We start from the raw sequence: 14,760 nt of genomic DNA on the forward strand, positions 1-14,760 counted from the left end.
ACCTGCTCTCAGTCACTAGTGACTGGGAACTGAGAGAGCAGGTCACGTGGGGGCTGGGTTTACCTAGGCTAGGGTGTAACTAACAGGAGAAAATGGTAGGTGTGGCCAGTCACTGTATGAGATAAAGGTGTCTAATCCATTATATTATATTATATTGGTTTGCACAACACTTGACATCAAAATGAAAAATCACTTTTTGAGATATGCCACCTGCATTTCTCTCAGCTATGATAAATGTATGGGTCTGTCCCTCCTTACACTGTAAAACTTTCAATATGATTCAACAAAATAATGATTTAATAGAAGCAGTTGTCAAAATATTACAAGATCAAGAATGAATAGAAAGCACATGTCTTACAGTATGTTTTGTTTTGCTTAAAAACTCACAGTTTGTATTGGGATAAAAGTAATTCCTTTTTTGTATACATGTGGCAGGCAGAGTGTAGTGTGACGTCTGTATAAAATAAACTTTTTTTGCAGTTATTTATGTATAGTTATTTATCTTTATCTATATTAATCTTTTTTTTATATATAAAAAGATAAATAATGTAATGTAATGTAAGCCAGGTCTATAGTGATTCATGAACTTTTTCTGGCTTGGTCCACACAACAGCAGAACAATAAGCATCACCAGGTTATATATTTTTGTTAAATGATCAAACAACATTTTAAATCTGATCAACACATTTTGGTGTCAAAGATTTGAGTTTCAGATAAAGGTCAAAGGTCATGATGGACCTGTCACATCTCACTTCCTGCTTCCCTGTCCTCGATATATGAAGTAGTAGTACACTAAAGACTGGGTTAGGCTTAGGGAAGAAGAAGGAGAAAGAACAAGAGGAACAGAGGGGCGGGTTGCACAACAAAAAAGAAAGCACACTCAGTTGTTCAGTTGAGTTTGGTTAACAGGAATGCAAGAGGTGAGTCTCATGATGGTCTAAATCAGGGGTGTCAAACATACCACCCGGGGGCCAGAACCGGCCCACCAAAGGGTCCAATCCGGCCCACTGGGTGACTTTGCAAAGTGTGAAAATTGCACTGAGAAGTCCATTATTCCCATTTTTCAAGTTGGGATTTGACACCATATTGATGTACTTGTGAAGGCTAAGAGGTAGGCTAGGTTTCAGAAGCAAGTTACAATATTAAGTAGCATGTTTTCTGTATTCATGACTAAATGGTAAACTATTGAATAGAATTGCACATTGCCGTCATATAATGCACAGTTAGACAGATTTGATATAGGCCTATCTGAGATAACCTTATGTGAAAACGTGTTCTTAAAATGTACCTGTGTGGACTAATCTGTACACTAAAAGCCTGAAGAAAAGTGGGAGGTGTTGTTATTTATAGGTTATAGCTTATTATTCTTTGTTTGGCCTATACTTGAGACCAAATTGGGTCCCATGTGACGCATGGACTAAAATGAGTTTGACACCTCTGGTTCTAAATGCTTTCGAGGAAAGACAAACGCGTCTATTGTACTGCTGTGTGGATCCAAATCCTTTTGAAATAGTCTAGCAGTGCCAGCCATGATGTCACTGGAAGCTTGATGACTATCTGAAACTTAACCTGAGTGCTGCTAGACTAAATGCTTTCGACCCAAAGCTAATTATGGGGGGGAAACTCTGGATCATTCTAATTTTGAGGGATTTTTGAGGCATGAAAATGGTAAAGAATGAAAGAATATTGACATTAATATCAACAGCAGCTGCAATCCAATAATAACATCAGCATAATGTACACATTAGATGCCTACTTGGATGGGCTGCAGATGCTTGGTAAGGTTAAGCTAGCCTAGGTAAACCCAGCCCCCACGTGACCTGCTCTCTCAGTTCCCAGTCACTATCATAGTGACTGAGAACAGGTCTGAGAGCAGGTCACGTGGGGGATGGGTTTACCCAGGCTAAGGTTAAGCTGCCTGTGTCATGTGTCTGAATCACACTCACACAAAAGATATATGCTTGAATAAGTTGTATAAAATGGATATTTTGAGACAAATCTCTCGTCAGATGGTGACACTGCTCAATGATCCTCCATATGAAATGCTTTGCTGATCTTAAGTTTGCGGTCAAGGAGTCCCGTCAATTGTTCTATATCAAAAAGTACAGAACACTCGGTGTATAGCAAGTAAAATTGAAATATGAACTAAGTAAAATACTTTTATAAGTAAGGACAATGTTGGCATGTATGCTTGTTTTGAGACTGAATAATCGTCATAGAGTGATCTGGAAGACAAAAATCTTCAAAATCAAATTCAGGAAATAATGTTTGGTAAAAGTATAAGTGCTAGCCTAACCTATGTGATTTTTAAATGGAAACTCAGGAACCCTAACCTGTCACAAACTGAGGAACCCATAACCTATAAGGGTAAACGTTCGAAATCTCTGATAGTCATTCAGCCTATATTGCTATACAATTTATGAAGAGGGCAGAGAAAATCCGCATTTTCATGGCCCTCTGAGAAAGAAAGTAGAAAAAAACGACTTTGACGTGACATCTCTCCCACGGTTGCCTGGCAGGCAGCCGCAACGCGCACACAAGGTTTTTCAGAAGCAAATGTCGAACAACTGCGGTGGCAAAAACCACACCAGTGAAGGCAGCTGGCCCCAAATGGCACGTGTTGGTGTTGGTCTATTGTTATAGCGGTGTTAATGCAAATGTTAACTGTTGTTATGTTGTATACCTTCACCTCAATACAAACGCAAGGGCGTCAGATCACGGAATAACAAACAAGACTCCATACATGTCCACTTGGCTAGCGGACATGGAGCTGAGTGTTTATAATTAGTGATCACATGGTGTAGGCCTATGATACAGTCTCCCATGGGAATTTCCAGATTATAGTCTAGTCTTCTTCTTAATAGAATGAGGATAAATTGAGGCCCAATTTTCTTGTCTTTGTTAATTTTTTAATAACTCCACCCGTCCATTTGAGTATTAGGCTGTCTTATAATTTAATGAATCGCGTGAGACACAATGGGAGTTTCTGTCCTTTAAAGATAGAGAGACGATTTATATATTTTCAGGTCAAATCTTAAATCGTATAGCTATATCTTTGAATTGACGTTATATTGGCTGTCATTTATCTAGCTGCTTGAAAAGTTGGGACACATTCTTAAGTAGGCCTAAATTTCGTTCACATTTTACGCGCAGCGGTTGCTTTCATCCCTTTTTACGCACGGGAGTTTTCTTGATTTTGCACTTCAGGTTAGTTGTTCTTGTTCTAAGTTCTAGTTCTAGTTTTATACGGGCCCATTCGAAAAGTAAAAAAGGCTAACATAAAATAGCATTAAAAACATCATAGACAATAAAAAAGGTTATGGCAAACTATAGGCTAATCTCATTTTCCACCAAAAGTTTCCAAATTATAGCCTATCTTTCTGGGGACAAGTGATGGTTAGCTATATAGACCATCAATCACTCACAGACAACTTGGGGGGTGGGGGGATTGGTCCTGGATACATGTGATTTTATTTTTATTTGTAGATGGCTTCCACATTTCTGTAGATTTTACTCTCTATTAGAACGATAATAAAAATACGATAATATTTGGAGTCACTCAGGCTGAGGTATGGACACACATGACACCCGTATAGGGTTGGCCTGTGGGACGATGGAGGGGTGGCCTCTGGGGCGGTATAGGAGGAGTCTGGCGTCACAGGAAGAAAACAAAAGAAGGCATGGGACAGGACAGGAGCCTCATTTGAGAGAAATCTCTGAAGGTAACAGTTCTGACCTGTTAACACTGGATAAGGAAGCTGGTTGCAGACGAAATTTCTTGAGCTGTTGGGATGAAATTGCTTAAGGAAACAGAAAATGCAACAAACGACAGAAAGGTAAAACTCAACCCATATGGAATATATTGATTTGCAGAGACTAGGCTACTGACTGCATTTGTAGCTTATTTGGCTGAAACGGTAAATAGCCTAAATAGAGCTGAGCTGATTTTTTTTTATTTTGTGTGAACTGAAACATTTTCAGAAGAAGTTTTTATTATCAGCAACTCTCTGACCACACATGGATCGTCTGCTTCAATCCTTCTCTTGTAGTTATTCAAGTCTCAGGTGGAGAAACGTCGAAGGGAGAGAATGAACCGCAGTCTGGAGAGTCTGAGGACCATGTTGCTGCAGGAGCCACCGGTAAAACCCCATAACTGCACACATGGTGTGGGCTGTGGGGAGAAACCCTGCTAAGTCCCAGCTGACCCCAAATTATTTATTTATTTATTTATTTGTTTATTTATTTATTTATTTATTTATTTATTTATTTATTTATTCATTCATTCATTCATTCATTTATTCATTTATTTATTTATTTATTTATTTATTTATTTATTTATTTATTTATTTATTCATTCATTCATTCATTCATTTATTCATTTATTTATTTATTTATTTATTTAAGTCAGTGAATATCAGGCCATTTTCAAAACGGGTCAGATTATGAATAGGCTATATCCCAATTCGAGAACTTGTTTGATTAATTTCATTGCATACCAAAATGTAAATTTTATTTAGGCTACATTTTATAGATACAATGAAATAGCCTACCTCTGAGTAAAAAAAATTGCAATAATATAATACAAATATTTATGTGACAAAGAATATGATTTTGATTACAAAATCACATAATTGATGTCAGACAAGACAATAATGATATTTGCCATTTCTTTTGATTTGCTTGCGAATGTAACTTATGCCGATCATGATGTATTGTAGGCTATCACACAAGCCTCTTTCTGCAGATAGCACAGTGTGGAAACTGTGTATCCATTAACTCATTGTTGCTTTCATGCAGGACGGGACTGAACGCAGACTGGAGAAAGCTGAGATACTGGAGCACACGGTCGTCTTTCTGCATAACACTGAAGGAGACGGGAAGAGAGCTGCTGCTGGAGGCCAACGACACTCCTTCCAAGATGGCTTCTCCACCTGCCTGCAGAGAGCCACTCGGTTCCTGGGACCTGAACGGGAAGGGCTGCGGCTGGGAGCAGCGCTGGACGCAGCTTTTGCTGCTCGCTTTGCCCGTTCTGACTCTGCAGGCGTCAAAGCTGCAGCTAAAGCCCCTTCCTCCAGCTCTCTGCCTCACATCAAGTCCTCCCTGTTCAGTCCTCAGACGATCATGCAGTCCAAGCACAGACTGTATGTGCGAGCCTTCTTCAGTATGAAAAGTCTTCCTCACTCAGACCAACTTCCAGTCCATCCAGTCCAACACGGGTATCCCACAGTTCCCCAACAACCCCAGAGTCCAAATCAGCTTGAGATCAGAGTGGAGAGGCGTGCAAGCGGACAGACTCAGGCCCAGAGCGCGCAAGGCAGCCAGCCTTTGTGGAGACCCTGGCCCTGATGGCATGGCATGGCCCTGATAGGCATGGGACATGGAAACTGAACTTGTCATGACTGTAACTAGTGAGAAACATGATACCAGCGTGCATTGTTCCCAAGACTTCCTGTAAGGATATGTTTTAGATGTGGTGTTGTGAACACTGGTTCTCCGATAATGTATTTGTATTGGAAAAACACATACAAAGCCTGTAAATAATGTAAACATCTCAATATATTATTTGAACATTTGGTAGCCTATATGTAACAGAGCTGAAGAGGTTGGTTTTGCTCACTGCTCTTGTCTAATTTAGAAGAATGCTTTTGAATTAGCTCAGTCTGTGGGGCAGCTGTCTGCCCTGCTGCCAGGCAGACTCAGACTGGGAGACGAACACCTTCACACTGATGCTGTGTGACGAGTGGAGTGAGTCTAGAGGTAAGTGTCATGGCTGCCTCCTCCTTCATATAATACTCGGTTACAATGCTGTCCTAATTCAAGAGTGATTTTGACGTGAATAAATGACTGAGTATCCATGATCCATCACATTTCCAGGCGCAGGACCTCGGGCGGAAGCTGGGAAACCGCAGCCTCACTCACCCTGTGACATCTGTAGCCTATAGGTCCAAACTTGTATACTCTTGTAATATTTATCTATTTTGCACACTAATTTATTCTGCGTTTCTCCCTATGGTGAGCTGTATTCTTTTGATAGAAAATAAAAAACATTCCTTCAAATTTAAATGTGTGGTGTCAAATGATGACGACGACGATGATGATGATGATGATGATTATTATTATTGTTACTAATTTTTGTATCAAATGAAAAGTAAAACTGACTGCATGGCCTGACGTGACGGCTCTCATTAGTCAGTCAGGTGTGGAGCATGGCCTGCTGTAGTAACATGCTTCAGGTGTGAAGTCTCGCCAGCTATGGAGGTGGAAGAGATCAGGAGCAGTTTGCACCTCTCAGAGATCAAAGACAACTGCCTCATTCTCTCTCTTTAATAGCCTTAGGAATATTCAGGTTGAATTTACAAAGACATTACAGCATTAAACAAAGAAGACATTACAACATTAAACAAAGAAGACATTACAACGCTCTGACAAGAGAACACTTGGCACTTCTCTCAGAAGAAAAAATATATATATTGGCACTCTAGGCCTAGCTGCTGCAACCACCTTGCCTTCCCCAAAAATGAAGGGATATAGCCTAATGTCCTATAGACGCTTTTAATTTGACAACATAAACATTCTAAATTGCCCCTAGTTTACTTCCTGTTGCAATGTTTGCTAATGCAATAGCTGACAGGAAATAAGATAGGGTTCAAACTGTTCCCATAGCAACACAATTCCGTGAAAACCGTCTATAAAGACACTGTACAAATGCCATGTAAAAATATATATATATATCTGCAGCTAGGTCAGAATTTACTCTACGGAAAAGGAAAATCTATAGGCCTACAGGACATTAAAACACCATTCAGTACGAGAAGGTCACTAACCCACTGCTGTGTGGTAGGCTACCCGTACTCGTCCAGAAGCGTGCCTGTTCAAAACACCACCTAACATGTGTCTGCATGGTCAGGACCACTTCCTGCAGGACATTTGTCCTTCATTTGATGTTCCAGCATGCTGATTCATTATTTTGTCAATCAATACTTTGGCTAGCTATAGCCGATAGCAACGGATTGACTCAGAAACGCAGAGGTTGGTCAGTTGGTTGGCATTCAGATGTAGCCTATAAACAAGTAAACAACGGAGAGTGCATGAGGATAATGCTGACTGATCAGTGTTGTGGTCGCACATTTTTCTGACAGGATGTTCATTAATTTTAGCAAACGCACGTGTATTTAATTTGACTGTCTAAACTATGTGGACCAAATGGCCCACTGGCGTGGGAGAAGGATTTTCGATGCTTTCTCGTGGGAAAAGGAGCGGTGCAGCATTTTCACTTTATTACCTGTCAAGATTGGTGCGTCATTAGAAAGGTGAGAGGTGGAGGTGAGAGCATTCCCACAAGTTGGCCTCTCAAAGGAAATTTAGCACCGGCAGACGCCATCAGCTGGATAGGTCTTTGTCATGCGCAGTCTTTTAATTGGCACGCGTTTGATCCAGAGGTGTGAAGCATGGGCTCGTGCAGGTGTTAGTTTTGTTAGACAGGAGATGAAAGGCTTTTTGATCTCTCACATGACATGGGATACAATTCTATTAACACGAGCCGGGAAAATGCAACAGCCCATAACCACACCCAAATTCTGTCGTTTTGTTTCAATCCCACAATCTATTCTCATTTGCAGAGCCGTGCGTAAAGAGAAACATTTTACGCGCGTTGCCACAGTCGCCCTTGTAGTTTTATAGTTGATATAACTATCAAAATATCACAGAATAAATAGTTTTACCTCTCTCTTTCTTATGTTCACGCTGACGTTTTGGTCGAAATATCGGCATAAGAGTCCATGATGTCGAACGTATTTGTGCCAAAATGTGCCACTCGTTTGTCTCAGAGCTTCGCCATGTTTGGCGGATGTGTCCAATGTTGACTGCAGGTAAGTGTCACATGTGTAATTACTTAAGCCCCTTTTTAAAGAAGTGTCACATGCAGGCGGCAGCTGCAACACTTTTTACAGGCACGTGCCACTCACACTGCTGGGCTCACTCACAGCACTCACAGCAGATGCACGGATAGTAGCCTAGCCTATAGCCACTATAGCCTCCAATATAGGCTATATATATATATATATATATATCCTATATATACATACACATATACATCCTGTGTGTGTGTGTGTGTGTGTGTGTGTGTGTGTGTGTGTGTGTGTGTGTGTGTGTGTGTGTGTGTGTGTGTGTGTGTGTGTGTGTGTGCAATTGACATAACGAGATGCGTCGTTTTGTTTTATTCCTACAATCTAGCAGATATTAATTTCCAGAGTCGTGCATAAAAGGAAAGATTTTACGCACACAGCATAAAATGAAAGATTTTACACACACAGCATGAAAGATTTTACGCACGCTGCCGCAATTGTTCTTTTGTAGCCTGCTTTATGTGGAGTTAAAATTAGCTGCTATCAAAAGTGGGCAACTAAGTTAGTGAGCTGTTACAGTTTTTCCATTTGGCTCCCATCTGTTTAGGTCTAAATATCGGCCTGGCTAAGCAGCACACGCCGTCTATAATAATGACGTGACGAGCTTCACGCTGGGGCGGTTTGTTGTTTCCTTAAATGCAGGATCTGATGACGCCTTTTACAGGCGCGTGCCACTCATGGGCTCGATGCGTGCCCACGGATTGAAAGGTTGTGCCGCGCGCCACTCAGTCTGCTTTGATCTCCAGATTGTTGTTGAATTGTTGAAATTTGATGGATATCACAAAATACACGACAAATCACCTTATTAAAGTCACTATAGCCTCCTATTGAATTTTCTAATCAGAACAAGGAACAAATCTGTAATATTGAGTTCCTAATCTTCTCATTGGCCTTTTTATTCTTTTTAATAAATTGTGTTCGATTTTATTACTGCATATTGCATTTGATAGGGTGTTATAATCATACATTCATTACAGTATGGAGCAGCAGGTCCACCTCATTTGAGCTTGGTGCCAGTATGGACGCGTGTTGGTGGGAGGAGCCTAAAGTTACAGCCCACCTTAAAAGCTCAGCTCAGCCTCGCTCTGACAGACTTCTGACAGCAGTGCAGACAGTTTGACTTGACATAATCTAACTGCAGTTCTTGGACCAGTGCCATGAAACTGTCTCAGCAATCAGAGGATGCAAAGATCAACAGGAAGGTAGGATATATAGCCTACCCTCAATAGCTATAGGCTACTTCCTCCAACCATTTCACAGATACTTCAATTTCATATTGCACTAAAATACTCCTTTTGTCTCTCAGATGCACATAAATGCTCAAAAACTAAAATACTTTACCTGTCCATGATTTTCTACTGAGTTTCTGCAACACTGGTTTGACCTTCATCATTCATCACGTGCTTCCGCCCCCCTCCTTTCGCAGCTTCTCAAACCTCAGGTGGAGAGACGCCGCAGAGAGAGAATGAACCGCAGCCTGGAGAGTCTGAAGGCCCTGCTGCTGCACGGACACCAACAACAGGTAGCCACAGGAGTCAGGTGGCAAAACCTGCCATTCTATAATAATACTATTTATTTATTTATTTATTTATTTATTTATTTATTTATTTATTTATTTATTTATTTATTTATTTATTTATTTAACGCTATTTATTTATAACTTTATTTATAGCACATTTTATATGTATAAAATGAAATGAAATGTAGCCTACCTCAGAGTAAAAATAATAATAATTGCAATAATAATACAAATATGTATGTGCAAAGAATATAATTTTGGTTAAAAATGTCACATATAGGGCCAAATGTATGTCAGACAAGACAATATTTGCAATTTATTTTGATTTGCTTGAAAATTCATATGCCGATCATTAGGGCTATATCAGACAAGCCTCTTTCTGCAGCTGTGAAAACTGTGAAAGTATAATTTACTCATTTAACTCGTTGCTTTCATGCAGGATGGGACTGAACGCAGACTGGAGAAAGCTGAGATACTGGAGCACACGGTCGTCTTTCTGCATAACACTGAAGGAGACGGGAAGAGAGCTGCTGCTGGAGGCCAGCGACACTCCTTCCAAGATGGCTTCTCCACCTGCCTGCAGAGAGCCACTCGGTTCCTGGGACCTGAACGGGAAGGGCTGCGGCTGGGTGCAGCGCTGGACGCAGCTTTTGCTGCTCGCTTTGCCCGTTCTGACTCTGCAGGCGTCAAAGCTGCAGCTAAAGCCCCTTCCTCCAGCTCTCTGCCTCACATCAAGTCCTCCCTGTTCAGTCCTCAGACGACCATGCAGAAGTCCAAGCACAGACTGTTTGTGCGAGCCTTCTTCAGTCTTCCTCACTCACACCAACTTCCAGTCCAACACGGGTATCCCAGAGTTCCCCAACAATCGAGTCCAAATCAGCTTGATATCAGAGTGGAGAGGAGAGCCAGAGGACAGACCCAGGCTCAGAGCGCGTCAGGCAGCCAGTCTTTGTGGAGACCCTGGCCCTGATCACAAGGCAAGGGACATGGGGGCACAAGGGACAAGGGACAAGGGACAAGGGACATGGGGATGAACTGAGAACCATGCATACACATTGTTCCAAAGTCTTCCTGCAGACGTTTTCAAGCATTGTTTTGAACATGGGTCTTGCTTTGTCTAAATTCTGAATAATCCATTTGTAAATATTGTACAATTATGGTCTTTGCTTCTAAGCCAACCGCTCGTGTTGTGTATTTATCACATCTTCTGCACCTTAATTTATATCATTTTTCCTTTGTCGAAAAAATAAAATCACCAATCTGTGTATTTATTCATTCATTGTTAGCTGTCACGTGTCTTAAAGGGCTTAAGTGTGGACACGTGTCCGGACACCTAAGGACAGGAAAGGCAGTGACGTTTCACACGACAATGTAGCAAGATTAAATAGGCTGAGTGAGTTTATCGGTTGTTTTCTTAATTAGTAACACGCTCCACTTAGAGGTATAGCTAGAAAAGGTGGGGGAAACACTCTCTACATTCAATTTAATGAATATGCATATTAATTGCTCTCAGCATTTTAGACTTTGCAATACCTACAACAATTAGGCTATAGTGTGCCGTATTCACTGTTACAGTTACATTTTAAATCAGGTTTTTAAGACCAAAGCGTGTTTAGCCCATGCGTAAAAGGTGCCATATCCGTGCGTAATGCTCATATCTTTACTGCCTGTTCGTGACAAAAATCTTCTTAGATATTATTAGCATATACACATTGTTGTTGGTACAGTTTTGGTCAAAGCCATAGGCTACTAATTCCACAAATCAACTCTGGAAAAAAGGCTCATTGGCCTGCGTAAAAATAAAACCTGCCAGTTGAAATCATCAGTCTGGCTATAATTTGCATTTCAATCGCCAACGAATGGTGTGGGAGCTGCCTCTTCTCCAAGCTCTTTCCGATGATGTAGTAGCCTATAGCCTATTGTTGGTAGTGTAAATTGACTCGCCATGCACTCTTCTTTTTCAAGAGCAGATAATCTGGAGACACTTATTTTTCTGTCCAATTTAAACGAAAAATAAGATCAGTTATTCAGTTAGTTAGTTCTGTTATGATAGCCTACTAGCAATCAGATGTTTGATAGGCTAGCCGTTGCATTTTTCTCCTTTTCTTTTAAATGAGAGTAGCCTATGCAGTGCACGCACCATATTAGGCTAGCTAGCCTATTTATTTCGACAGTTGGAAAGAAGCGATAGGGCTAGCTGAATAGCCAGCTGTGATCTACGAAAATTATAAATAAACCAGTACAAGCCTGCTATTTTAGTGGAGCTGCATCCAACATGTCTCTTTTCGTTTGTCTTCACCAAAACCCCTTGAGCCTCTGGCGCGTGCAGCTGGAAGAGCACGAGGCCTCTCAACACCTCTTCAAGCACGCGCCGCTGCATCTGCTGCATAACAAAAGAACACTGAACATAATGCGAGGTCTTACATTTTAAATTACAAGAATAGTAATAAGAAGGAAGCAAATTAACTCACCAATGGGTCAACTTCCAGAATAAATCTAGTGACAGCTTCATACTTCTAATAAAAAATGTCTCTACTTGTAAACGTGCAGCAGCCCAGCACAGGGGCTCCAGCTGTGTCCCTATAGCCAAACCGATGCAAATGAGGCATACTGTTTAAAACAAAACTTGTCAAAATGAATTTAAGGTGCGCATTTGTCAGTACTATGGTCAGCATTGATTGGTGGGCCATAGCTTTATGCAGACCTAATACGAGCCCACACGTTAATTGCAGCTGCATGACAGAAATGAATAATAATTAAATAGTGTCAGAAAACCTGAAAAATTACAACAATCAACACTGAAATAATATATTTTACAATAACAAAACAAATAACAGAACATATCCCTAGCTGAAAAAAGAGAAAAGGTCACTAAACCTGCTGGTACACATATGAAGCTATATATAAGATGGAAATTTGCCTATTTCGTATAACATTTCAACAACAATCTGGAGAGGGATCAAAGCAGACCGAGTGGCGCGCGACAGGAGCCTTCACTTAATCCTTGGGCACGTGCCCGGTGTGAGTGGCACGCGCCTGTAAAAAGTGTTATCAGCTCCCACGTGTGACATTTTACATGTGTGAATTCATTTACACTTCTTAAACCGTGGATACATCCGCCAAACAGGAGACAGGACTGGCACATTCTTACAGTCTTTATGATTCTAACAGGTAATATAAGTTGATTCGAGCTTCTGCTCCATTTCCCATGGCCATGAGAAAGACCTGGAGGAGTTTCTCCCACTGTCACACTTGGCTTAGCTTGGTCTGTCGGTGTTTAGACGGCCAACATGCCGACACTAAACTAATAGCCATATATGCCACACGCCACCAAATCAAAGTTCCATTATGCCTTATCTTCAAGGGCGCTGCCCTCCATCACTCATGCATTTAGGATATTGGAAAAATATAATTGTGATTTATTATGAGTTAGGGTTGACAATGACTTCTTACCGTTGGTGCATCATTAATTCGCATCCACAACATTAGGGAAAATTAGACATGACCGATAGATATTGAGACAAAAAGACTGTGGAAAAATGAGAGGCAATACACGTATTTTTATACGGCTCATTCAGTTGCGTGCATGCTTTTTGATCAGCAGCTCTGTAAAAACAAGAGCATGTGGCAGCTTGCGTAAAACAGTTCCTTTTACGCACGGCACATATCTGGTATAGGCTAACCTATAGATTGTTGGATTTAAACCAAACGACACAGCATTATTTACTTTATGTCAGCTGCTTCCGCAATTTCAATTTGATTGGCCAAATGCGCGCGTGGGAAGCTGAGAGCCACTCCTCCAGACTTGCATGTATTAATTCTAACAGGTAATAAAGTTGATTGGAACCTTATGCTCCATTTTCCGATGAGAAAAAAGGAGTTCCGTTCCTCTCACGTCTTCACTGTGGTTTGTCGGTGACATGCAGCAAGGCTAATTAACTCCCACGAGAAAGAGTTGGAGGACCTTCTCCAAAACTGAATCAACAATTGTAGCACACAGACCTAAACTCAAATAAAACCATTAATTCTGGACGATGTGCGCTCACTTGCCATCCCAAAGATGAATTTGCATTCTATAGGCGCAGCCGGCTGAATTTAGAGAAAAGCACAGATTTTTCAGACACGAGGTGAACTTTGACTTAGGCTACTCGTAAATTGAAAAATTTGAATGATTGTGTTCAAATTTTGACAGACATCGTCTATTATTTGGTATATTATTTGTGATCACTTTGAGTAGGCTAATTGATATTCCATATAGTTTTCATGGAAAAGTGAAACTGCACTGAATTGGAAACATCACAACATTTGAAGCATTTAGGGTTTGTCCACAGGGGGGCTTAATTTCACTAACCCCTGTCCTACAAAACATTCCCTGTTCTACAACACTATGGATGAAAGAACACGCACCGCACGAGCCCATAGCCATAGCCTCACACCTCTGGGTCAAACGCGTACACAAAAACTCTGTGCGCATAACAAAAATATCCAACTGATGGAGTCTGCGCTGCAGCTACAACACACTGCAGTTAAGCACATGTCTAATTCATTACATAAACCGGTAACACTTTACAATAAGGTAGGCTACACAATAGTTAGGCCTAAACTAATGAGAAACTAACTTTTAGTTAATGAATAGTTAATGATTAGCTAAAGGCCTTTAATCATTAGTTAATCACTAATCAATTATTAGTTAAAGTCAGTTCTGAGTAGGCTATATATCATTAGTTAATCATTAGTTAAAGTCACTTTGTCAGTATAGCTAATCATTAGTTAATGATTAGTTGTCAGTTCCTTGGTAGAGTAATTACTCGTTAGTTAACTATCAATTTGTGAGTATAGTAGTTAAACATTAGTTAATCATTATAAACATTACTTAATTATTACCTGTCTATTTACTATTTTTGTGTACCCTAAAGTGATGCATCATACTGAGTCAAGAAATGGGATTTTCGAAATTGTTGGATTTGGCTGTCTTGTGTTTATACCACCAACAAGATGCATTAAAAAACAGTTTGTGCTTCCCAGCTCTAATCTTATTTCATACGCTCTCTCTTCAAAAGTGTTTGATTTTCATCATAATCTGGTTTTCCATAATAATAATAATAAGTTCAGTGTTTATGCCTGTGTTGCTGTCTGTTGTAGTGTAAAACGACTAAAGGGAGAGCAGGTGCTTACATGAAAGTGAGTGAGAAAAGGAGAAGATACTGAATAATGACATCACAACATTAATCCTAATGTTAATTTAAAATTAAATATTCTTCCAAATATGGATGAAAGTCCAAGTGCCTTGCGGGCAGCACCGAGTGTCCCTTCCTTACAGCACCCCCTAGTACATCC

The 14,760-nt window shown here is 40.5% G+C and overlaps 1 protein-coding gene across 1 annotated transcript; it reads left to right on the forward strand.

Annotated features, from left to right (window-relative positions):
* Positions 1–3,791: 3,791 nt before the first annotated feature.
* On the forward strand, positions 3,792–10,393 carry LOC310772506 (uncharacterized protein; the record flags this gene model as incomplete). Its single annotated transcript, XM_083632331.1, has 6 exons — positions 3,792–3,836; positions 4,050–4,139; positions 4,798–5,216; positions 9,046–9,106; positions 9,331–9,426; positions 9,863–10,393. 6 exons carry the CDS (start codon positions 3,792–3,794, stop codon positions 10,391–10,393), a joined length of 1,242 nt encoding a protein of 413 aa, XP_083488457.1.
* Positions 10,394–14,760: the final 4,367 nt, after the last annotated feature.

The sequence above is a fragment of the Poromitra crassiceps genome, assembly GCF_964638095.1.
Source record: "Poromitra crassiceps genome assembly, chromosome: 1".
Classification (NCBI taxonomy): Eukaryota; Metazoa; Chordata; class Actinopteri; order Beryciformes; family Melamphaidae; genus Poromitra; species Poromitra crassiceps.